The following is a 26,862-nucleotide window of genomic DNA, read 5'->3' as shown; positions in this document are numbered from 1 at the left end:
TTTTTCCTCAAAAAGGTTTCCTTCTCCCTCAGGTCTAGGAGGGGAAAAGGGCTTTTTCTGCATCTCTCCTGCGCTCCTGCTTTTCCCTGGAGGGGGAAATGCATCTTGCACCGGATTTAGGGCCGTTTTGCCAGAAGAGACCCCACCTGTAGCCGTGAGCCTCCCTGGTGAACGCAGTCCTGTAGGCACCACGCCACAAGACACGGATCCCAGCCCAAGCTTGGTCCTAGCAGAGAGAAGCCAACCCTGCTTTTGAGTGGAAATCAGCCTTTTTTTCCCCAGGAAAATACAGGCGAGACCATGAAGAGCCACAATGCCATCGCCGGAGCCCTGGCACGCGTGAAGCCCTGGGTTCTCGGGGGAGAGAGGTGGGAGCCTGTCCTCAGGAGGACACAGACCAGCTCGCACATGCCTGGGGATGTTGCTGAATGCTGCTCGCCTCCAGCGTTCGTTCCTTTGGCCAAGGTGAGGAGGCCACACCAACCGAAGGTGCCACGCTGGGGCCGGGGCACCACGTGCCCTACTCCCTTGGCTGCATAGCCCTGAGGCCCTCCTCATGGGTACTCACTCCCTGAGACAGAAGAGCCTCTTCCACCAGCCTCTCAGGGCCAACAAGGGGCAGGGTTCGCGTGGGTGCACGTCTGTGTCTCCAAACAGGGTCCAAGCTCCACATCAGCCGGTGCAGGTATACTCACTCCTCTCTGCTCTGCCCGCTCAGCCCTTCAAAGGCAGAGCCTGGGGCAAACAGATCGGAGCGAGACAAGCTCCAGCCCAAACACCGAAGGCTGCTTGCCTGAGAGATCATCTTGATTTTATGTATTTTTTTTTTTAAGTCTGGGATTTTTTTTTCTGTCTGGGTTTTGTTTCTGAAGTTAATTTGAAGCTTGTGAAAAAGTCATAGCGCAACCCTTGCTGTCTGAAAATCTTCCCAAAAACACCCGGCACCAGGGCAATGAACTTTGGCTTCCAGCAATGCCCTGCCAGCGCCTTTTGGTGCTAACCTGCAGCCGTCTCTGCACAGGGAAAGGGAATTCAGCCCCAGCAGCCTGTTCAGCTCTTTGTCTTTCAAGTGAGAACACTGGCTACAGCTCCAGTGCCAACTGCCGTTCATGTTTCAAATTAGCTGAAGTTTGTTATTTTACACTTTAGGTAGGAGCTGCAACAAACCGTTCACCAGCAGTCCAAGCGATAGTATACAAGCCCCTCTAGGATCCCTTGGAAGAGCTCCTGATGAGTTCACCAATGTTTGCACATTAACCTCTGGGTGAAAAGCCAGCCAGAGGGATGTGAGAACTCCACCGAGCCCTCCAGATCATGACACAAAATGATGCAAGTGTGGGAGCCGAGAGAGAAAAGGTTTCGTGAGCCCAGAAAAATAATAAAACGTTTAGATCCTTAATTGTTTTTCTTGAAGATTTATCCAAAATTGAGCTCTCCTTAAGCCTGTGAGTTTGCAGAGCATTGTCAATAAATTAGATCATGCACACAAGGCAGGGATTTCAAGCCAAAAAGCTCTAGCCCTGAGTCGCTTAACAGCAACACATCCCAGAAAAACGACTCGAGATGAAACATGAGATATGTATTAATTATCAATGGTCTAATAGAAAATTTAATGAAGACAAGTATCTTCTTGCACTTTATCCACGATAACGATGAGAGTACGTCAGCGAGACGCATACCTTACAATGTGGCGGTGAATGTCAAGTCTGAAGCCATTATAGCAATTCACCACAATAATGGCTAGCCAATGTATGGACTTGTAGCACTTAATCAAAGTAATGACATTCATCCACAATTATTTATGTTATGGTAACAAAGAGCTGCCAAATGCAAAACAAATGACATGAGGATTTGCAAGTGAATTCCTTCCCGTAAATTCTCCTTAGGTTATGGTTAAAGGCCCTCAGGATGGAAGCCTGTATAAATTCAGAGCGTTATCAAAATGGTGGTGTTATTGTGTCACATTTTACTGCCTATAAGCCATGAACCCAGCGCTATTGCTGAAATGAGCTCTTCAGCCAACAGAACCGTATTGATATCATTTGAGCTGGCCCTGATTTATACCTGAGAATTGTCTTCAGAATTTTACCAGGGGGCTGGGGAAATTTTGGAAGACAACCTTTGCTTACATCTGCCTATCAAGGAAAACAAAGACCCAGTTGTATCAACACTTACACATGCATTTAACTTAAAGTCTATGAGCAGTTCCCACTTACCTCAATGGGCTTTGGATTAGAGCCATTATAATTACCAACCATGATTCTCTATTAAGTGCAGTACTTTTCTTTCTGGGGCATTTATGTGGGTGTTTGTATAAAAACACTGTCAAAAACTATGAACACCAGTAAATATAAAATGGCAACATTAAGGTTCAAATGCAATGAACTAATTTATTTTTTTTTAACACTACGTCCAACTGTTTTTCACCACTCACAGATGTCACTGGAACAACTTGAAATCAAAAAAACCCGCCTAAGAACAATATACTGCACAGACCAGCTAATATTGATTGCTGTAAAAATGCCCCCTGTTAAACTAAATAATAGCCAAATTTCACTGCATTAAATGTGCCTTTTATATCATTAAATAGTAATTTAACAGAAATCTGAATGCATAGTGAAAAAAAAGAAAATGTTGAAAATGAAGGATTAATTTTTTTTTTTTTTGGGCATCATATGAGTCTCCAAAGCAACACCCAGAAAGAAGAAAACAATCATTTCATATTAGCTGGCCACTTAGCCACAGAGGCCAAAACTGGGACTAAGCTAACTCTAATACGCACTTTCCAAACTGAAGTATGCACTTAGGGGAGGCTGGAGAAACCTCCTTTACCACAGGCTCTGGCCACCCTCAATGACCAAATTATGGCCCGTCATGTAGTCTGAGGCTTCAGAGGCCAAATAGACGACTGCAGCCTGCAGGTCGGTCACCTGAGCCAGCTTCCCGGCAGGGATGTCCGCCAGCCAGCGCCGCACCAGCGGCCGCAGGTCCTTGGAGCGGATGAGCGGCGTATCGACGATGCCCCTGCAACAAGCACACACACCAAGAGTTTAGGCATGGCTTTTCCCCAGAAGGAAAGGCAGCACTTACAGGTTTTCGAGGAGGAAAACCATTCAGGAGGAAAACCATGGCACAGAGGAGATGTGCAAGTCAGACCTGCTCTGCTTCTGAAGTCATGATGGAAACTTCGGTAGCACTTCTTCCATAGAATCACAGGATAGTTTGGTGTTGAAGGGACCTTAAAGATTATCTAGTTCCAACACCCCTGCCATGGGCAGGGACACCTTGCACTAGACCAGGTTGCTCCAAGCCTCATCCAGCCTGGCCTTGGACACTTCCAGGGATGGGGCATCCACAGCTTCTGTAGGCAACCTGTTCCAGTGCCTTACCACCGTCTCTGACAAGCATTTCTTCCTGATATCTGATCTAAACCTCCCCACTTTCAATTTAACCCCGTTACCCCTTGTCCTGTCACTACAGGCCCTTGTAATAAGTCTGCCCCAGCTTCCTTGTAGCCCCTTCAGGTACTGAAAGGTGCTCTAAGGTCTCCCACAGAGCCTTCTCTTCTCCAGGCTGAACACCCCCAACTCTCCCAGCCTGTCCCCATAGCAGAGGTGCTCCAGCCCTTTGATAATCTTTGTGACCTCCTCTGGACTCGCTCCAACTGGTCAATATTCTTCTTATGTTGGGTGCCCCAGAGCTGGACACAGAACTGCAAGGTGGGGTCTCACGAGAGCAGAGTAGAGGTGGAGAATCCCCTCCCTCACCCTGTTGGCCACACTTCTCTGGGTACAGCCCAGGATACAGCTGGCTTTCTGGGCTGACAGCACACACGGCCGACTCATGTTTTGCTGCTGATGGGCAGGCTTAGAGGTTTTCTTTAAAGTGAATACACCCATACTATCTTCTTAGCTAGTAGTATCCCCTTACTTTTAGATTACTCTTTGTAATGACCAGTTCAATTTTTCTTGTAGAAAACAAGCATGGCATGGGAGCTGAAAGCGCCTTGAACCACGTCTGTCACAGCTCTTGGGAACTGTCGTCCTTCTACCGATTTCTCTTCTCATCGCTTTGCAACATAATGTCACACAGCGTGTTTGTGTACAGCCCAGAAACTGAAAACAGCCCGAATTCCCATATGTCATAAAACGGGAGAAACAAAAGTCAGTACCTTTGTGGGCAAGAGACCCTTTCCACACAAAAAAGGAGAGGCAAAGACAAGCACAGCACACCCAGTGCGATTCCCTGTAAACCAATACACCAACAAATCACACCGCATTTATCTGTCTTGCCTCTTTTACATTAATGAGTGACTACACCATTTATTAAAACTCTGCTAAGTTCATTTTCTTCAGATGCCCTAAAAATGAGTGATGCTCCAGAAAGCACAATGCAGGGCGAACATTTGGCTGGCTTTTATGACTTTAACTACGACTGATTTGTCATACTCCTCCTTAACAACATATTTGTATTTTGCGAAATGTATAATTTTTTCAGCCCCTGAACAAATATATTTACATAACTGTGTCTAACGAGAAATTACATTTAACTTCTCAGAAATGACAATAACTAAAACCTGAACTGCCAATTCCACTTCATTAGTGTGGTAGAAATGCATTCCAAATGTTAATAAAAATTCCAACATGCTGATAAATTAGCGCTTCTAAGGAGCATGTGACACCTTGGTTAACATATTCAACCTCAATTATATTTCTCTTCAGCACCCTGTTATCTGGAACCTTTGCTGGCAATCAGAGGTGCTGTTTTTCAGCGGCCAATTTTCTAGATAATGTAGCTTATCAACACTGTGGGTAAACTTGCCAATGAAATCAGGCTGCACTGAACCACACACACGCTAATTGCATCTCTTTTTTATGCATATTTACAGACTGTCACTTCAAAGAAATCAGTGGCCCATTGAGGCAGCCAGTTAGCTGGAAGAATTGCCTCTTGCAAATGAAAATTAGCAAACAAGCTAGTGATAAATATGAAATGAACAAAGTATAAAAATACACGTTTTGTTCTGAAACTTCATCGGCATCCCAATTTATACTTCCAAGGAAATAATTTTTTTGAGACACACTGGATTCTGGGTATGAGATTTACCTTTTGTTTTAAATAAAGGCTGAAATCTGCTATTTATTCTGTTACAAAGTGGAACTAATTCAGACTTTCCCCAAAACATTTCTGTTTTCACTAATCGGGCAGGATTTAAAGATCAGCTTTATTTTTTATTGTAATTGTCAATAAACACCAGAGCAGTTCAGAAACACTGAGCGAAGCAGCTCACTTAAGCTCTGGCAACGTAATAAAATCAAACACATCCCAGTATAGGACTGCAGACGATTTACTTATTTCCTGCAAGAACAGCTCCTCGCTCTCCCCACTCCTCGAGAACTGGTTTTCTTCAGAGAAGGCTGTGGTTTGAGCAGCAGACGTGAAATACACTGGACTCCTTTCCCTTACATCCCTCTCACCATGCTTACAAAACCATCAACTTAATCACTCTGGCTTTACACTATCAGAGACCAGAATAAGATCCATGTGATTTTTAATTTTGTTGGGTTTTTTTTTTGTTTGTTTGTTTTTTAATTTACATATATGTTTTAACCCCAAAGGAATGCAGATTGAGGAATATGACACACAGGACTCCAGCGCAATAGATCTTGCTAAAAAGAGGGCATTTTTCAATCTGTTCGGAAAAATGATCTTTGCTCTGATCACTGCAACCTATAAGTCACAGTGCTGTGCCTCTCACTGGACATGTCCTTAGGTTCACTTCAAGTAGCAAAAATTTAGGAGTGTAACAAAACTTACAAATTTTTGTTATAGAAACAAAAAAAGATATAGCGCAAAACTTAAAAGTTGCAAACACACATACTGATGGCACTATAAATATTAGGCATGTCATTGATACTACACATCTTCTGGGAAAGCTTTGGTGCCAAGTTGGGCAATTTAATGTTGTCGAACCCTTTTAGGCAGATTTTAGTTGGCTTCTAACCAGTTCCAGCAAAGACAACTGCCAATGCATTAATTCCCTACCTCATCTCGTATGCAGTGCTGAGCCTATCAGTACTTTCTGTTGCATGTCAATGTAATATCAAACTGCTGGTTCCTTAATGTTAGATATGAACATCAATATTTCATTATTGATACACCGGACAATTTGAGACATTAAGAAAAAAAAAAGCAAAACAAAGCAAAAAAAAAAAAAACCACAGCCCACCCCAATTGCCTAAAACATTTCCACTTCGAGAGACACATTAGGAAAAATATCACTTACCAGATACTTAACTGGAATTGTTACGTGTGCTCAATCCCCAAATGAGAGCAAAAAAAGATTCCATCTGTGTGTAACTTGATTTCTTTCAGATGAGTTATTAATTTGAATGAGTTAAGTACACTCCACTTAATCAGGAAGTGTTTAATCAAGAGATCCACTTAATTGGGACATCTCCCAAGGAATTAGATTTAAGTCCAAAGATACTTAGCAGCAACAACTGCTGCTTCACGGGGACAGTAATGCTGCTTAATTGGGACATCTTCAGGTGATACCAGTGTGCTCCTTCTCCTGCCATCTCTGCCTCTCCTTCCCCCACGATGGGGTACACCCAAAACCTGCAGTTATCCTGCCCTACCTGCTTTCTGACTCCTTGTACCCGCTGGGCTAAAAGCCTAGTATGGCAGCGTAGGGCCACCTCCGTACCAGCCCAGGGGAGCAAGGCAGGCACGCAGGGGATGAAGCCTCTTTGCCCATCACAGATCAACCCCAAATCACTGCAGCCCACCAGTGGAGAATATGGTTCATCCTCTGGGACTGCTGAGTTTCATGAGATCCCCAACAAGCTGGCCTGGCTGCAGCTATGGCTGTGAGCTCAAGATCAGCGTCCAGCTGCCCATCCTAAAGGCCATCATATATGGCTTTCCAAATCAAGCAGGAAGGTGAAATTAGACAAAAAAAAAAGACACTGATTCAGTGCAATGCCTGCAAAAATGAAGCATTCCGATGCTGTATGTGACAAAAAACAAAGACCCTCAAAAGTCCCCTGCTCCATCACACCCAACACACATCACTTGTGTGGTTACCAGGAAAGGGACTAAAACACATCGTGGGCAGCCGGGCATCAGCTGCCAGGCAGTGCCCTGTAAAGGTCCCTGTTCACACCCAGGTCCCCTCTGCAGCCTGACTCTCACATCTCTTCTGGGAAGACTCCAGCACCTTCTTCATTTTGCACGGCATCAGCTGTGCACCAGGTTACAAGGCACTTGGTGGCATAAGGGCTGAGCACAGTTTCCACGACACACGGGAATGCTTGCTGCTGCATGGAGCAACTGGCAAAGTCAGCAAAGCATCCAGGGAATCTCGGCCACCTTCTCTGAACAGGCATGAGGCTTGCCTGGCCAGCAAAAGAAGCCTGAATCTTCAATTTTATAAATGCAATAAATTATCCTAAGGGCTCTGCTATAACATTTTATGCATTGATAACTTTTATGCATTGCTCTGCATAAGTTTTATGCACTCATTAAGAAATTAAGTTGATAAAAAGTGACCAGATAGGAAAAGGGAAAAAAGGCGAAAAGGTTTGAATGGTGAATTAATGGCACTTCAGCCAGAGGTAAGCTGAGAGTGCCCCAAAACATTAATGCAACTGTGAGTGGGAAGGGCAAAGAACTTAAGGGCACACTTACATATTATACTTATCCAGAGATTATCTTGGGTACCATTTTTCCCTATATCTACATCTGTGCTCCTCACACTCCTCAAAATCCCCTCCTCTGGGGGATGGCTACATGCTAGACTGGACATCCATGCTCAGAAACACTTGTGCATTTATGACATTTTTCAACCCTGCAGAGTACTCTGGTTGCATCAGCAGATGTGCTGTTACACTGAGGCTGCTGCCTGGTGTTGGGTACCAAGCTCAAGTGGGTTGAAAGTCATGTCAAGAGACATGAGACCAGTGGGTTCCATGGTTCCAAGGATGAGTCCAACTCTGTGCTGAAATGCAGGTTCATACCTCATATGCCAAGTTTGCCAAGGCCAACTGTAGGAGGTTCGAGGTCAAATGCTGGGTCCTGCACTTGGGTCACAACAACCCCTTGTAACACTACATGCCTGGGGACAAGGGGCTGGAAAGCTGGCCGGCAGAAAAGGACCTGGGGATGTCGGTTGACACCAGCGGAATATGAGCCAGCAGTGTGCCCAGGTGGCCAAGAAGGCCAATGGCATCCTGGCCAGCATCAGGAAGAGTGTGGCCAACAGGACGAGGGCAAGGATCATCCCACTGTACGGGGCACTGCTGAGGCTGCACCTTGAATACTGTGTTCAGTTTTGGGCCCTTCACTTCACAACAGACTTTGAGGTGCTGGAGCGTGCCCAGAGAAGGGAACGGAGCTGGGGAAGGGTCTGGAGCACAAGTTCTGTGAGGAGCAGCTGAGGGAGCTGGGGGTGTTCAGCCTGGAGAAGAGGAGGCTCAGGGGAGACCTTATTGCTCTCTACAGCTGCCTGAAAGGAGGGTGCAGAGAGGTGGGGGTTGGTCTCTTCTCCCAAGTAAGAAGGGATAGGACAAGAGGAAACAGCCTCAGGTTGCATCAGGGGAGGTTTAGATTGGATATTAGGAAACATTTCTTCACTGGAAGGCCTGTCAGGCATTGGAATGAGCTGCCCAGGGAGGTTGTTGAGTCACCATCCCTGAAGGGATTTAAGACACATGTACATGTGGTGCTCAGGGACATGGTTTAGTGGTGAACTTGGCATTGATAGGTTAATGTTTGGTCTTGATGATCTTAAGGAACTTCTCCAACTTAAAAAATTCTATCATTCTATATAGGCAGAAGGGTAAATGTGAATATTTATTCACTCAAGAATATGTGGCTTCCACTTCTGGTGGGAAGGGATCTGAACTGTACAAACCACTGTAGGCTTCTTCCTCTGAGCCACTAGCCAGAGCTCCCTGGGTCACCCGAGCACAAGGGGCTCAGCCAAAGCTTTGAACAGCAACGAGGAGAGCTCTGCCTGGTCCCCAGCTGCGTTAGGGGACACTGCTCTGTCCAGAACAGGGCATCTGCAAGGCAGCAGAAACACTTGTCCTCTGTGTGCCTGGCTATTCTCTATTTCTGGCTATTCCTCCACAGAGAACTCTTGCCCTACCTGTTACAGGATTTTGAGCTCAGACCTAGAGTTTTAGACAGGTATGGATGATCAAAATACCGCTCTGTTTTGGCTTGAAAAGCAGAAAAAGAGAAGTGTTTTTCTCCATGCTCTGATAACTGCCTCCTGAAACCTAAGTTCTTCAAATATGAGTGTATGTTTCCAACTTACACAAAACAATGAGTTGTGATCGTTTGGTGGATATTTTTTAAGTTTATGTAAACCCTCTAGAAATGGGCAATTCCTCATCTAAGAGTCTCCTAATCCATGATTGCTGTGAATGAGGCACTACTATCCCACCTCTGTTGGTAAAGATTACCCATGTGTTTTCAGATAATTCCAGCCAGGTCCTGCTGAGCATCCCTGATTCCCATCATCTCCCCTGGCTCCTGAAAGCCGGTGTAAATTCATTAGCACTGGTTGTGAGAGCACTACTGCAGTGCTGCTAGCATTGGCATGAAGAAAATTCCATTACAAAGTAAAACACTGTTTAAAGAATCTGTGGATCACATAGAGCAGCGGCTGGAGTCACTGGTATAATTAGTAATAAATAATCATAAGGAAGACAGCTAGCGCAAGGAAGTGGAGAGCAGATCGACAGTAAAAACAGAGGCACTTGCCACTGAGCTCTGATTGTATTTTTTTTACCTCTCTTTGTGGATTAAAATATGCAATTTGTTTTTCCTAATTTGATGTACATTATATCTTCATTACTACAATTTAACTCCTGGGTTAAAATCCTGCCCTTCTTACTTAACTCTGATTGACTTCAATAGTCTATGGAATTTGACCGCTTCCAATTAACGCTATCCACTTGGGTTTCTGCTCAGCACTATCATGCACTGTTAATTGTTTAGTAAAATGTCTGCACTGGACATGTATGTGAGAAACAGGGAGAGAAAAAAATGTACGTAGCAAGAAAACTTTTTCTTTGTGAATAAATACCATTAAATGAAACACACAGCTTTAAGCCTCTAAAAATAAGGAAAATGTAATTTGTGATAAATATATATATATATTTACAAAATTACACCTGGCCTCCTGTGATTGTCAGAGCTGAACAGTATCTCAATTACAGCAGTACTATGTGGCTTTTAAAGTGCCTATATATTTGTCTCAAGCAAAAAGGGGAAAGAAGTATTGTCTATTAAGTGTCAAAAGCCTTTTCTTTAACCGCAGAAGGCTTGGACAGACTAAGGAAATATTTCATCTGGAAGAGAAATGCTAAAAACTACCCTTCACGTTATTGGAAAACCTATTATCAAATGCTAAAACCTCTTCTTAAATCCTTGAGTATACACAGCAACAGAGCAGGCTTGGTTCTAAGTATTTAAACCTTTGTTAAAGAAAAGACAACATAAAAGGGGATGCAATCCACCTGCTAATTAGAAACTTTATTTGCTGAGATACTGTTCATTTGAGCGTTTTAGAACATTCCATCCTCTTTGTACTTTCAAAATGAGACTACATTTTACTTACGGGGAGATGCAGTTGACTTTTACTCCTCTGTCAACCCACTCGGTTCCTAACGTCTGTGTTAATTTTACGACCCCGGCTTTCGAGACGTTGTACGCCAACTGCTTCTGCGGGTGTGGGACTAGAGGGGGTTCAAAAATAGGAAATTATTTGTTCTCCTCAAATTAAGATATGTTGGGCACTACACATACAATTTTCTGAATTCAGATGAACTATGTGCCATTTTCCCTGATACTAGGCAGGGAGCAACAAGAATTTAGCCACCCACAACAGAAAATTCTAAATGTGTATTTTGCCATCTAAGATTTTTGCCTCAGCAGCTGGGCTACTGAAAAAAATGGAGACAAAAATAAAGGAAAAAAAAAATTAAACGCTTCTGTATTTGGGCAAAGCCAAAACCAATATATGAAACCTACATATGCAATATTTGACTACTCCCAGGAAAGATAAATAATCGTACACACACATGCACATTCATATATTATACACATATGTATGTTTATATACAAAATACTTGTAATACAAAGGAAAAAAAAAATTATGATATAATATGATATAATGTGATCTATGATATGATAAAATATTATATAACATAATATAGTATGCCATAAGGTAATTTATCATAATATAACATACCATAATATATTTTAATGTACTATAAGTGCATAATAGATTTAATGTAACATATATTATACATAGTTCTTGGAACAAATTATTCTTAATTTTGAAATTATCCATAGTCTGAAGCAAACACTTCATATTATCTAACCAGTGTTTGTGTGGATGTGAGCACAGGTGCATCCCAAAAATTCAGAACACCCACCACTTTCAAAATCTGAAGCTTTTGAAAATGTTTCAGAGATGTCACATGTCAGTCAGAGAGGGAAAATGATCGGCTTGCTAATTACAATGTTCAAGCTTGTTAGTGCTGTGTGCTTGGGTGGCTCTGCCCCTCCACCAGCTCTCGCACTCGCAGTATTCCCAGGAAAGCTACTTAAGGACAAATCCCCAGAGGATGTAAAGTGCTTTAAACCCATGGGAGTCAAAGCAAGTCAGTCCAGCTGTTGGGATTTACACCCACAAAGTGTCTTTCTTTGGATTTTTCTGGCTGCCATTATGACTTCATTAAACAGACCCAGTGCCAGGCACTGATCCATAATTAGCACCGTATCGATACCAAGCATCACGGAGTTGCTGACTCTTTCGTGGAAGAAGCGTGGGGAATATCAGTGCTAAATACCAGTAATCACAAAGGCAAGCGATCGTAGCCTGCGGGGTTAGGTAATGCTCAACCCTGGCAGCAGGTGAATCGCTGTGTTTGTGTAAGGTACAGCAGGCAAATCCCACAGCATTTTGATAAAAGCACTGGTAGATGCCATTAAATTTGTCTTAATTTACTAAGTTAAGATGGTGCCTGAGTTTTAGATTACTCCCATCCATAGCATCCCAACACATCCACTATTGCTTTTATTAACCAAAGCTATTGGGTTTGAGTAAGTCAGTTTAAAGGGTGAAAAGTTGATAACACATTGATTTATCCAAACTCTGAAAGAGCCAAAAGCCCTGCTTGCAAATTACTGAGCATGTGAATAAGAACCTTTGCCTTGAACAAAGCTGTTTGTGAACAGATCTAAAGCGCACACATTATGGGAGCAAAAATCAGTGTTTCTCTTTTTCTGCATATGCTGAATGTTTGCTTAGAATTCGGAGCCCTTTCGCTTGCTACAAAGAGTATCTCACACCACGCGTCCCCTCTGTCTGCACCACCCCACGCCCCCCCTGCCACCAGGTTGGCTCGCGCTCATTTTCTGTTCAATATGAAGTAATTCACATTTCGACCAGCAGACCCGCTTTGCCCTCTCTGTGTGCCTGTTGCCCCCCAGACGCAGAGCGCTGTGTGGGCTCTCAAAAAGATGTGGAATGTGATTTCTTGATTAATTGCCATGCATCAGCTCCAAGTTACATACAACTTCGGTAGTTAACCTTGTAACCTGCCAAAAGGAGTTCTTTGCTAAACTTTCCAAACATGTCTATTTGTGATAAATCATTCGGCGTTTGCTAAGAGGAGAAGGGTTTTGGCACCAGCTCTGCACCTCTAATGTACGTGGGTAAGAACAGCAAGTTGCTGCAAGCTATCAGAATCAGTTTTCTGATTTGGGGTGGGTGCTCAGACAAGGTTTTCCACCTAAATGCTTTTGTCTTCATAAGCATACCTAAGGAAGGTAACTCAAGATGAAATTTCCATCTCTTGAGACACTTGGCCCCTTTCAGTGGGAAGAAGAAGCCAACGAGCATTGTGAAGCTCTGGCACTGGGTGGGCTTTCTGCAGCTGAGCACCCTCACTGCCTCCTCTTCTCTTACCTAAGGTGGTCTCTTATAGACAGAAGAGCAAATCTGCAACCCTTCAGATTCATACAGAACAGGACTAGAGCTTGTGAATAAAGCTATGCCTCCAGCAGTGTCACCAAAAAATTCTGAATTTGTGAGGCTTCTAGGAAGCGAGAACACTCGCTCCGGTTTCACACGGAGAAGATGGGAGGAAAGCAGATAAAAATGCTGCCAACATCACCTGTGTTACATTTTAAACACCTGACACCATGTTTTTGCAACCTCGTTCGGTGCATAAGGCTTCCAGCCTGACCTTGAAGCAGCCATGTAATGTTAATGAGAGGTGCACGCAGCTAGAGAAGACCAGACCACTTCCCAGCTAAAGATATTCAACGTAAAAATTACAGATCTGAGTTACACCTGTGCAAACCGCCGAGCCGCAGCAGCCTCGTCGCCGCTGCTGAGGCAGACGCCTGGAATAATTCCAGTGAAATACCAGAATCAAAATGCACATATGCAAAATGTATGCAGCTTATCTTCAATTAATTAAAACTGATTCTGAGCAGTGTATCTGGAAAAATCACAAACAAAAACCTCCCTATCCTGCTAAGAGTCGCCTCGTTTTCCTCTATTGCTAAGGAAGGACTCAACCTACAAAAAAAAAATCCCCTAACTATTTCTAGAAACATTTCATACTATGCCAGTTGGCCAACATACTTAAATAACCAACCAACCAACATATTTATTTAACATTCAGCAGATGGACATGATATGAACATCGTGGTTTTCAGTCGTAGTTTTATAACTACTAGATTTTTTCAATGCCAAGATTCAAACAGGTTCAGAAGGTAAAGGCATCTCTTGGTATCTTAACTTCCGGCCAAGCATGCATTGAATTTCCATGACATTTAAATGCATCTTGCAATGACCCTTCCTGGCTGTGCTCAGGGTTGTTTTCCAACTTTCCTGCTCCAGGACCAATACTGTCCTCAACTAGGATTCCCATGCAGTTCTCAGTGGGCTTGGTGTGCCAGGCAAGGAGGTGCAACCCCAGGTTGGGGTTGGACGGATGTTGTGGTGGAATGGCATTGCCTCCTGGCTCAAAAAGCTGTGTTAGAGCCCGATGGAGAAGCTGGGAAATGCCTCTAAGGAACAGAGAGGACTTCTGGGCTGCAAGAGCGAGGCCAGGAGCAGTGTACCAAAGCAGCAGCCCCCCAGCTGGTGCCAATTTTCAGAGCTTCTTAAGGGCGGAATACCTCCCAGTAAATTTGGCTTTGCAAGAGTGATGTGGAAGGTGACAGCCCAAGCCCAGACCAGAGCCCCACAGAGCATGAAAGTCTGGGGCATTTGAAATTTAAAGCTTTACATTCTTCATGAAACTATTTTTCTTTGGGAGATTTTGTAGCTCTACAAAGCTGGGGCAGAGGGATGGTGCTTAAGCATAAGTAAAACAGCTGGTAAGGACACTTGAAGAAAAGCTTAACAACAACATTATAAATGCATTTTTGAAGAAACATTTAAAGTTACTGTGCAATAAACTGAGCAGAATGTCACAGAATGTCAAACTGGGCACAGTAAAAATAAATGTTATTCCCAAGGAAAATAAAAAGACTGCATATTTATGTAACATTCAGCAGATGGACATGATATTAATACAGGGGTTTTCAGTTGTACTTTTATAGCTACTAGATTTTCTTGCCTAACTTGGCAACCCAAGGCACCATTTGATTTTTGGATTTGGACAATACTGCAACAGATGTCCAGACCAATAAAATAAATTCCTAAAGGGCTATGCTTAATTTGTGTAATTGATCAATTTTTGTTACATGGGCCTCAGTTCACCAGCATGTAACTGCCTTCCAGATTAGCTCAGCAGTAGGGATTTCATTCCATATGTTACACTAGTTTATTGGCGCTTTTGATGACACTGCTGATTCAGCAGCGTTGGTGGAGACACCTGTTGGCAACAATAATGGAATAAAACCCGTGGACACCGGGGTGGAAACCAGTGCAAAAGCTTTCAGGTGGCTTGTAAACATCATGGGGGCACAGCTTCCCGTGCTCAAACGCGTCTGCCTGCAATTACTGGGGAGTGCACCAGCACCTCTCCCATGCCATCAGGCCATCGGAGTCAGAGGAGGCAACTCCACCTCTTCTATTAGAAGTAATAAGTGCTCTAAAACATAGAGGACAGATAAATGTTGAAAAATGATATCAATAAAAATTTTGTAGTACATTTCCTCTAATACAAAATGTCAGTGATTTACTCCTTCCCAATACAGGTTTAATTGATTCAAATGGCATCGGTAGTAATTAAAATATGGATTCTGAAGCACAACTGTTAGCTCTCATCACTCACCTATTAAACTTGCCATAGATGCCGTGTTAATTATCTTCCCATATCCTTGATTCAGCATAATGCGGCCTGCAGCCTGTGACAGAAATTAAAGGAAAGACCAGTGACCCTTTTTGTGATTGTGCTAATAATGACATGATAATAAATTAGTCTTCAGTTTTCAGAAGAGTTTATGTGCTAACACATTTTTTTTAAGCACTTGATATAAAAACTTGGTATAAAAATGGCTGATGCAGGAAAAATCCCATTGCCATTTCAGACCCTCTTCACTGTTGGTAATATTTTTTCAAAATAATCACTAATCTTGGGAACCAAGAAACCCACACACACACACACACACACACACCCCAAGCTTTGTGGTTTTCAGGATGTGTCAAAATAACCACCCTCCAAAAAATTCAGCCATTCTTAAATGACTGGGCTTGGGCAGCCAGTGAGTACCAGCTGCTTTGGAAAATATTGACCAAAATCTGTGAGTGATATAAAGCAAATCTCTCCTGAACTCCACCAAAACTAGGAACAATTTTATTGTGATAGTTGGTAATAAATTGTTATTAAATCTTGGTGAAGTAAACGCTTAGAAAATTGTTACCCTTTTGCAAGACAAAGCAGCACAGCATTTCACACTTACTTGGCAGCACAAAAATAATCCTCGTAAATTCACATTAAAAGTTTTGTCCCATTCTTCCAGGGAAGTGTCTTCGCTTGCAGAGTTCATATTGATTCCCGCATTGTTGCATGCGATGTGAATTGTGCCCCAGCGTGCTACGATTGCATCCACGACCCTTTGCACATCCTCGGGTTTGCTTATATCTGCGGCGAGGGCAAAGCTTTTAATCCCTGCATTAAAATAAGGGTGATGCCGTCAGTACAGGAATTCACAGAGAAAGAAAAAATAAATAAATCTATTTTAGGATTATTTATTAATACATATATATGTATATTTTTATCAATGTGTGCCACCTTAATGGATTGCCCCACAAATTATGGCAAAACGGGTGTTTGTTATGGTACCACTGCTGTGGAAGCGGCTGACTGGCGCGAGGTTTGCGTGCTGGAGGCGAACAGCAAACCGGGGGCTGAGAGCCGAGTTTGCCACTCCGGCGGGACGAAGCTTTGAACACTGCACCATCTTCCGTCCAAACCCTCAACTGCAGCTTCCCCGCCGTGAGCAGTTCCACAGAGCATCATCACGCGTGGGTGGACGGCAACAGCTCAGGAACAAGAAAAAGCACGCGACTCCCTCGTTTGTTCGAATGTAGATGGGGTTTATATGCCAGTTCCCCAAAAATGCCCCAGAAATCAAACCCATTTGTCCAAAAAGTGCTCTGGGGATGAACGACAGCATCCAGACAGGTGGGAGTCTCGGACAAAACCAAACCAGTTTTAGGTGGGAGCTAACTGGGAATACCTGCAGGTTCACAGGCATGATAGTCATGGTGCCTGGCTGTATTACTGCAAATCACACTACCAGAATAACACAAACATTCAGAATTTAAGAGGTTTACTGGATTTGAAACATGCAAAAGTTGTGCTTTTCTCCCTGGAACAATCCAGGAATCGGGTTTTCCACCAGTGCTGATCCATAAATACCTTCCTTTAACTGACTATCAAAAGCATCTTCAGATACCTTCACTGTTCAACTAAACAAGCACTCTACTCAGGCACCTGACGCCAGTGGGATTGTACTCATCCTGAAAGTCAAACAAGGCTACACGAGTAAGGGCTGGGGTGGAATTGGTCTTAACTCCCAAGGAGAGAGGCAGCCACTGGGGTTGGACCTTAATCAGCAGTCTGCAAGCAAACAGTGCACAGGTAGGAAGTGACAGCTGGTAAAGCAAGGTTTTTTGCTTCTATTTAAACACAAAATTTATTCCCCATTCATCCCTCTTTTAGATCATTCTAAAAAAACCTAAAATTGAAAGAAACCTTAAACCCATCCTAGAAGAATAGGAGAAGACTCTCCCAGAGCGAAGCTTTGAGATGGAAGTTCCATGAAAGCAGGGCAAAGCGATAATTGCCCAATGATATTGGAAGAAAATGACAGGAAAGAGGCTTTTGGATGGAAAAGTTCCTCTTTGTATCCAGTGCCTCCAGGAGCCTGCCAGAGCACACGCCCCAAGGTCTGGGGTGGTCCCCATGCCAGGCCAAGGGAGTTTATGTCCCTTCTGGCCTTCCACTATGCCACGTTCTCCTTGCTTTCCATGGCAGAGAAAAGGGCAGACCCATAATACAGCCACCTGCAAAAAAATATGAACGTTCTCCCACAAAACAAGACCTCTTATTTTATCTCAGGTTTTATGCTAAATATGCTGAAAGAATAAAAATAGCCAGACAGCCCCCGTAGCTCCTAATTGTTATCAAGACATGTAACACACAGGGAGCTGCTGCAATCTTTCTTATTCAATTTACAGACAAAATGGGTGCAAGTGCGTTACTAATGGTAACAGAACGAGGCTCTTCACCTGCCCTCCAACTCTCACCCCATTTATGGCTTCATCTTATATGATAGTTCATAAAAACAAGACAAAAGGTGCCACACGTGAGTGTCTAGTGAAGAAACAGTGAAGGCACGGTCACTTCAAACCGGAGTCCCACACTTGACCTTAATCAATTCAGCTGATATCCCTGCACCCTGAGAGAAGGAGAAAAAAAAAAACCTTAGTCTCTCCACTGTCCCCTCAAACCATCTGTTAAAAATAATAAAATGAACTATGGAAAATCGCTCACAATCTGCAGTCCCAACCAGAGGTAAGAAACCCAACACATGACCACACTGCTACATGCATGAGGGTGCCAGTGCATCTTTACCGTCCTCAGTTTAGTTTTGTGATGCTCGCGGAGGCAGTTTTGTGATGAGAGAGGCAGGAGAGGAACCCAATGCCTCTGTCCTGGAGAGACATCAATGTGCCGAATCTGCACAAGGTGCCCTTGTGCAGGGCACATATTATATGCCCCCCCTGCCACGGGCTTCATCTCTGGTTTCTCAGTATAAATGGAAGTAATATATTGCATATAGACAGGAAGATCAGAAGTGACATTGTGGGGAAGGCATTTGCATAGTTTACAGTGGAAATGCACATTTTAAAAATCCCATCAGACTAATCCTTCCCTTAAGGTACAGGCAGTGATTCCCCCTGAAGACAGAGGGGTATGTAGTGGAAGGTAACCCTCAGGATTTTTTGGTTATGTTTCATCATTTTTGGTTCTTCTGTCAGGATCCATTAGCAACTGTTGAAAGAGATATTCACACAGGATCTAAAAACAAAGACCCCCGTAGCCAAGGGACATACACCCGAGCTGTCTAACAAAGCTAAAACTGAGATCACAGAGGTTCTGATGTTTAAAACTCATCTTGAAATGATGGCACCATCCCAAAAGACAGTAAAGGGCTCCTTGGTATGAGAAGTAATATGGGTTTAAGAAAGCTAAGCAAAATGTTTTGAAAAAGTATCAGTGTGGGAATGACTTGCGTTTCCAACTTTGAGTTAGAGATCCACAACCAAAGGGGGCCGGGGGGGGAATCACAGCTCCTTTGTGCTTATTATAGCCAGAAAAATATGCATTAATACTACGATTGCTTCAATTTACTCATGTGAATATTATGAGAGTAAAGCTAGCTGAACTTTTTTGTCAGAATTTATTTCCAACGGAGTATGTTATTTCTTTGAAGACAAAATGTTTCATGGAAACAGATTGATTTCAACAAAAGTTTTCAAGGGGAAGCTTCTGAGGTCCAGGCTAGACTCTCTAGTTATCTCTGGAGAGAAAGGGATTGAAAACCTGACCTTTTCAGATCCTTTCCAAAAACGGGCATTTGGATATAATTCCCTTTCACAAAAGCATTACAAAGTTTGTGGTTTTTTCCAACAAGGAATGACAATAAATTTGAAACCTCAAAAACTGTCATGAGATGGAATAGATGTGCCCTGACCAGCTGCACTGGTCAAGTCGATAGAGAATATTTGACCTCAAGGAATAAAGATGTGTAAAGACTGAGAAGTGAGATTTTCTTTACTTTAGACAGCAATAATATTTGCTATGCCTCACGACCTCTCTGACTGCATTTTGTAACAACCCTCCACCTCCTCTGGGCTTACAGCCCACCGGTTAAGGAGCAGAGATGTAGGGCAGGCACTGAACGATGGATGATCAAACTCCCACTGAAAATGCCCTGGAGATAAGTTAAGCTAGTTTTCAAATAGGCTGTTGGCATCCCAAGTCTCTCGGCTCAATCAAGTAGCCCATTTCTATCTGAATAGCTCTACTTGATATGCAGGATCTCACTGTGAAAACATGTCCAAAAGGCGAGTTAACTGGTAGGACACAGCTACTTCGTTCCAAGACCATATGGCTTCAGTGCATAAGAAAATGAAAAGCTTCAGGGAAGGATGGATGACTCAAGAATTTGTAATAGGAGCTGGACACTTTCGGTTCTAGGTCATTATCTGGGATCAAACCTGCAATCAAAGCTTTAACCATTACACTGATAGTCAGTGCAAAGTGCCTCCTGCTTACTGGAGCTGGGATCGTACAGACTGAGATTTTTGTTGAAGATGTTCTCTGTGGAGGCTCAGGATGGCATCAAAACCAAAACTGAACCACTCTTCAGGAGGCTGATTGAGACTGGGTGATAGAAGTACATCTTCAGGGGCCCATTTTGCTGGAGAACATGGTTTCCAATAGCCCAATCCCTTTGTGAAGTTAGAGTGGAAACAAATATTGGTGATTTTATCCAAACAGGAATGTGAAAATTTCCTGGGTAAAGCTCCAACTTTAGAGGCAATGAAGTACTGAACTTTGAAGAAGGCTCAGTTGTAATCTCAGAAAAGGAACTATAAAATGAATAACACTTCCTTTCTCTTCTTATTAAAATTATATTTCCAGTTTTCTTTTCCCCTTTGCAATTGCAGTTTAGCATGACTCCAGGGGAAAATTGAATTTTATGTTACATTTTCTGTTTTTACTGCTAAAATAGAAGTGGTTTGTAGAGGATTTAACCTCTTATTTGGGATTTTAGATATTATGTCTATTAGTATTTTGTTCCTATATCTAAACTTGCATGTTTGAAAGAACTACAGCTGCAGGTTCCAAAAATGGCTTGGCTTCACTTTGAGGGCACAATGAGCCATTTAGGCTGACAATACCTCTAACCTGTTTGGTGTTTTGGCGCATGGTCCAGACATTAGGTATGGAAGAGGGGCCAGGGAGGGAGGACACGTTCCAAGTCTGAAGAAGGAAAGCAACCTGTTACAACACTCATCACCGGTCGTGTACAACAGGACCTGCAGGTCAGTCCCGTGCTTACCTTTGAGGCTGAGCTCACACGCCACTGTTTCTGCCTTTGCAAGGACCAGATCCACAACAGCCACTTTAGCACCGGCTTCCCCCAATGCATGAGCAAAGGCTCTTCCAATTCCCTGCCCTCCGCCTGTGACATAGGCCACCTTGTCATCCAAACGCAGCCGGTCAAGGATGCGGCGCCTGTTATAACCCCAGAAGACGTCATCCCTCACCACTTCTTCCTAAAACAAAAACATATATACATTGCACAGTTGGGTTCAAATCTCAGTAACGTGGTAACTATGAAGGGCTCTGCCTGTGAGAATGAGGTGGGAGCACTAACAGGAGTCCATGTCTTCGTGGCCCATTATTTAATACAAAAGGTATGGGTAGTTCAAACCAAAAAACACCCTTATCCCCACAGAAATTAGTCTCAATAGGAACACTAAGGTGTAAGACAATGGAGCAGAAGGGCTGTTGTTTGGGAACATGCGGCAACCACTCCACTTACATGAGAGCAGGGTATGGTATTTCCTGACCGGCTTCCCATGACAGATGGGTCAGGTACAATGGCTTAGAAGATGACTGATTAAGTCTTCTAGTTATTTCACTCCAAGGGCCCAATCCTGCCCTCAGGCTTAGCTGGTACCAAGAAGACATGGAGGCTAAGGACAAGTTTCCAAAGGCAGGATTTGGCTCAAGTGGAGTGCAATCAAAACATCTTCACAAGGCTGGTGTGAAAATACAGCTATCAGCCAATAACTTAAACCAAGCTGTCATCTGATCAGCTGCCATACATCATTTCCCCCTGACTGGAATCAAAATGGAAAATACAAGATGTTTAAAGTATTGGGTTTGAAATGCCAGGGATTGCCAGTGGGTGTAGCTTTGGGAGCACTCAGGACCTGCAAAACAATCAAGATGTTTGGGTCTGGATTTACCGAGTTAGGCCATTATGATTCCAGATGGGAATTTCATTACAATTGGATGATGCCCACTGTATAAAATGGCAAAAGATAAAAGCACCATCTTTTCCACAGGACAAGCAAAATCCAGGGCCATGAAAATATTCAGCTCAGAGAGCATCAGAGGGCATCACATGCTGCCTTTGGGCAAAAAAAGAAAGCACTACTTCAGAAAGACTGTGTTGGTTTATTACAGCTGGGCCCCACCTCCGTCTGCCCACGCTTCCCTGCATGTGAAGGACCAGAGAGCACCGAGCAGATATTCGGCAAGCAGCATGCCAGCCACTCCACGGATTTATCACAGCACCAGCATGGCTGATCCAAAAGACTTTGCAAGGAATCAGCACTTACTAGTTTTAGTGTAGCCCCTGGACTAGTGAGGCTAACATATGCCAAGCGCTAAGAGGGTAAGTCCATGCTGCACAGCACCACGGCACAGAAGAACATGAGTCTGGGCTCTCACCACAAAACCCCTGGAAATCATTTTGTCACTGTCCTCAGTAGAGTCCAAATTTTCCCAGAAGTGCTCACAGAGAGGAAATACACACCTTGGATTCAATCACTGCATCTGGAGGTGTAGAGTTCCTTCGAATGATGCTCAGTCCACACTGCACAGGTAAAATTATCTGCAAACATAACGCGTACACACACAGTTCTCAACTGCTTTGTACCTGGCTTCCCATCACCCAAATTCCACTGATATGAAGAACAGTCCTTCCTTCCTTAGGCCATGGCAGTTTTTCACCTCCTATTCTTTAGCTGAAATTCCTTCCAACCCAAATATGTCAGGCATTTGTATCTACTCACATTCCTCCTCCAAATTCAGGGCTTCCACAAATGCCAGGAAAAAATGCAATTTTATTTCTCTGTTTTTTAAATCAGTGCCAGCTGCTGAGGTTTCTGGGATTCCACTGCCTGGCTAATGCTGCCATGAGGCTATTCCAGCCCTATCCTTGGAGCTCAACAAACTGTAATAGCAATACTTTGGTGTTCTTTAGCATTTGCTAGAACGTGTTCTGGAACCCATAGATGAAGGTCAGTGGGTTTTGCCACCTATCTTCTCTGACACCATTGTCACACTTCAGTGAAAACTGCACTCAGTGCTGGAGAGTCAACACCAATATCAAAATATCAGATCATTAGATATGGAAACAACATGCTATCTACATGCACTGAAGACCTAATAGTAAGATTCAGGGCATGGAAATTGTCATTAATTTTTCCTCTACTGCAAAGAAAAGCTGTTGCCACTGGTATGTCAATGATAGAATAAATACAGAATCGCAGGAGGCCCCTCTAGACAGCGTCTGACCTGCAGATAGACGAGGACCTTAAGCCTATGAAGCATGTACCAAAACCTCCTGAGCACGAGCTATGGTGGGGGGACCATGGGAGGTGGTGCCTGGGAAGGAGGTGGCAGACCTCACCTGTCCCACCATGTCACTGGCCCAAAAGTGCAAAAGGGCAGGCAGTGATCCAGCTATCCTCAGTGGTTTCCCCACCACCACCCCACTGCAGCCATGGCATGGCAGCAAGCTTTGCAGGCTGGTGGCTACTGCCCTGGTGTAGCATCACTCACATCTGCTTTTAAAGCCCTAGAGGATATTTTTCTAATTTTGCCTCTAAACCCCCCAGCATATTGCTTATGCATCTTATTACGATCTTTTTTCCCTCCTGACAGAGTAGGACTTTGTTGACTCCCGTTGTGCTGGTGATGCCCTACAGCCTCCAGATCCTTCAAAGCCGAGCAGCGGTTCCTTGGTTGTACTGTAGAGCTGATTATTCACTCTTAAGTGTTCCACTTTTATCTTGCCTTTAACACTGTATAAGATGTAGACAGAGAGTAGGGACCGTTTCTGAATATAAAAACTTCATACACAGAGCTCAAGTGAGGTGAATTATAATCAAATTTGAGTTCACTTTAGGTCCCCTGAATAATGGCACCAACAAAAGAAACATTTTGAAGAGTATTCTGCAAAATCCATAGATACAGTACCATGAGCCCCTTAACCAATTGCATTTTTTTTTCTGCTGAACACGAGGATCTGAATTAATCACTGTATTTAATTTTCTGACAGCCAGTACATTTTCATCAGATATGTTCTCCAGGTAGACTTGTCCTTTCATGAGTGTATTCTCTACACAGATCACTCCATCCATTCTCAGCAAGTGGTTATCCATGACAAAGCTGTAGTAGTTAACAGCATTCCTTTGATCAGCATCAATAAAGACTATATCAAAGTGCTCGTCCTCAGCATGTAATGTCTGGGAAAAAAAATATGTTGGAGAAAACACTAATTATTTACCTGAAAATTTAAAATCTTTCCATAAATATGTCTTTTATATAAAACCAAAACCATAGGGAAACCCCTTCTTTTAAGGTAACATTGCTAGAATTACTTCTGGAGATCTCGTGAGCTTTCCGCGCTTTGCAAACTATTCTTCAGCAACGCTGGTGCCCAAAACTCTGAACCTCTCAAAGGAAATCAGAATATAAAAGAGGATGGTTCATCCCAGCTTACGGCATCGAGAGTCACAACAGAAACATCTGTCTATCTAGAGTCAAAGGGAATTGAACCATCAGGGTAAGGGAGAGGACTGGCATCAAACCCTGTGGCTAAGGTGCTAAGTTATCTCTTCTCAAAAGAGTAACTATCAACAAATTGAAGAGTGGCAATTATATCAGTCTGGGAAAAAGAGGCATAAGGCTGATCCTGGGAATTGCAAACCAGTGAGTCCCACTTCAGTAGCAGGCAAATAATTGAAATCCCAATTAATAATAGAATTATAAAGCACATAAAAGAATAGGTCATGATAGAGATAAAGCAGCACAGCTCCTATGAAGGAAAATGATGTTTCTTTAATCTAAAAAAATGCTTTGGATGGCTCAGCAACAGAGAGGATAAAAGAGAACTGGCTGCTATCATCTAATTGGATTTTCAGAAATGTGGCACACCTTCCCTCCAAGCAGGCTGCTGATGATAATGTATAAAAGTGTTGATGGATGACCAGATGGGAGCCTTTACAGCCTTCTCCTGTGGCAGTTAATGCACTCGCTGCCCAAGAGGCTGCTACGGAATATTTCAGATTCCATCTGGGACTATTTAACTGCATCTGTGTGCGTTGCAATGAAACAACGGCTCATCCACCTATCTCGGCAAGTAGAAATGCTTTCAAGTCTTGGCATTTCGAGTGAAAAGAGAAACAATTATGTTTTCCAGAACTCACTGTTTCTACCACAACTTCTTGTGTCCAGATTTCCCTTTTGTGTTTGGAGACATTGTGCACAATGAGTGATGAGCGATCCCCTGAGATGTACGAGGGAAAGCATCAATAACAAATGGCAACAGAATGTGAAAAACTAATTTGTTTTCAGGAGTGAGGTTGATGGTTCCCAAACATACTTCATGAGCCTTTCTGAAGCAGGGAGTGTGTCATTCAGACAAGGAAATAGAGGGAAGTGGATCATTCAAGCTCTGAATTACTCTATTGTGCAAACTGGTGTCATTGTGAGCTTATTAGTGATTAAGAAATTAAGCCAGCCTGAGAGCCTGGATAGTCACACTTAACTGCAGATGCTTGATAGCACAAAAGCTCTGCCAAAAGCATTCATGAGCATGGATTTAGGGCACCTTTTGATACTACACTATAATGAAAGAAGACCCCAAGGCCAAATATATGCTGGTTTATAATAAATGTAGCAGAAACTGGGACATCTGGTTTCCTGGGATTCATCTTTTCATTTCATGGCCAGTAAGAAAATTTTGCCCTGGTTTCCCTTGATAGCACAAAAGCTCTGCCAAAAGCATTCATGAGCATGGATTTAGGGCACCTTTTGATACTACACTATAATGAAAGAAGACCCCAAGGCCAAATATATGCTGGTTTATAATAAATGTAGCAGAAACTGGGACATCTGGTTTCCTGGGATTCATCTTTTCATTTCATGGCCAGTAAGAAAATTTTGCCCTGGTTTCCTCTTGGACTGTATGAGGGGTGGAATGTTTTTGCTACTGTGGAAGAGCATCTTACATCAGGTTGCAAGTCAGCCAGTTTGTCCAATGTGTATACTTCAGGAAGGGTCAGAGGATGAAAGCTGGGGGGAGGATTCCATCAGGAAGAGAGATTAGAGATCTCATTCCCCAGAGAGAAGAGCCAAAGCCAAATTCAAGTAATTATCGTGACTTATCACTACTTTCTGACTTGTAACCTTCCTGGGCAGAGGAGGTGGGGGGCAAATATTCAGAAGCAGATGTGGCCATCTCTGAACATATGTTACTACTGCTCCATGGTATGGCTCCCTAATGAAAAAGATTCTCACTATTATGCATTGACTTCATTAGGTCCATATGGAGTTGTGTAGCTCTTTGGATATTAGCTGGACTTCTCATTTCACCTCTCTTTCTGTACTACCTGCTGACAGCTTATCTCCTTCTTCCTTGTCTTCTGATACAGATAAACCACCTTTTAACTTCACAGCTGTCATCCCAGGAGGGATGTGTATCCACCACATGCCTTTTTTGCCCTTGCACTGCGTGTGTGTGCAAGGCCACCATTTGGAAGGCACTTCTATTGTGCCAGTTCATCAAGTCCTGAACCTGAAGGTCATGAAGGTTAGTTGGACACTCGTGCTGGTTTCACAATGGTTTTTCATTTCTTCTAGATACTTAGTACTAGGCATCTGCATGGTAATGCATCACTGCCTTGGAGTTCATACTGCAACCCTGCCACCATCTGAGCTTCTTGTTTCCACAGCTTTAAGACTGCTGTGAGTTTTTCCATGTTTAGTTGGAAAGAGCTCCAGCTCCCTATAAAGGGAATCCAAGAAATTCCTTGAACCAGCTTTGCTTCTGGAGCAGCCTCTACACAAAAGATAACAGCCACGGGAAAGTGCTGTTTACTGGAGCTCCTTGCCTAGCAGAGTATGGGTCACTTGGCTAGGTGGTCACCATGGCCAAGGTACCCTACTGGAGAGGGTTTTTTTTTTGAACCAAAAGAGACAGAAAGAAAAACAGCTGCTCTACTGGTAGCTCTGACTGTGGAGCTAAGGACTGGAGATATCGGCGCAGTGATGGAGAGGAGAACTTACTGCTGCCCCTCTCAAAATGGAGGAGAGGTTTAAGAGGAGGGATTGACCACCCTTGTCCTCCCAGAGCAGACTGAGCCTGGTTCTGGGACCTCACAGCACGTTGGAGATGCCTTTGTCCTGCTAGGAGAGAGACAGAGCCCAAACATCTCCAACTGTGTGGAAAGCTGAGATCCAGAAGGAAATAATCTGCCTGCAAAATATCCTGCTGACA

General features: G+C 43.4%; 1 protein-coding gene across 1 annotated transcript in view; it reads right to left on the bottom strand.

The window, feature by feature from the left end:
• Nucleotides 1–2,828: 2,828 nt before the first annotated feature.
• LOC104510750 overlaps nucleotides 2,829–26,862 on the bottom strand; it is a 39,320-nt gene continuing 15,286 nt past the window's right edge. Inside the window, exons 5-11 of the mRNA XM_010153101.1 lie at nucleotides 23,595–23,827; nucleotides 22,107–22,192; nucleotides 20,623–20,832; nucleotides 15,946–16,154; nucleotides 15,318–15,390; nucleotides 10,634–10,751; nucleotides 2,829–3,024 (exon numbers count right to left, since the gene is read on the bottom strand). Coding sequence (XP_010151403.1) covers nucleotides 2,829–3,024; nucleotides 10,634–10,751; nucleotides 15,318–15,390; nucleotides 15,946–16,154; nucleotides 20,623–20,832; nucleotides 22,107–22,192; nucleotides 23,595–23,827 — 1,125 coding nt within the window. The remainder of the gene's footprint in view (nucleotides 3,025–10,633; nucleotides 10,752–15,317; nucleotides 15,391–15,945; nucleotides 16,155–20,622; nucleotides 20,833–22,106; nucleotides 22,193–23,594; nucleotides 23,828–26,862) is intronic.

This window comes from Eurypyga helias, unplaced genomic scaffold (genome assembly GCF_000690775.1).
Source record: "Eurypyga helias isolate BGI_N326 unplaced genomic scaffold, ASM69077v1 scaffold9426, whole genome shotgun sequence".
NCBI lineage: Eukaryota > Metazoa > Chordata > Aves > Eurypygiformes > Eurypygidae > Eurypyga > Eurypyga helias.
The sequence above is the reverse complement of the archived record's forward strand: the minus strand, read 5'-3'. Positions and strand labels throughout refer to the sequence as shown.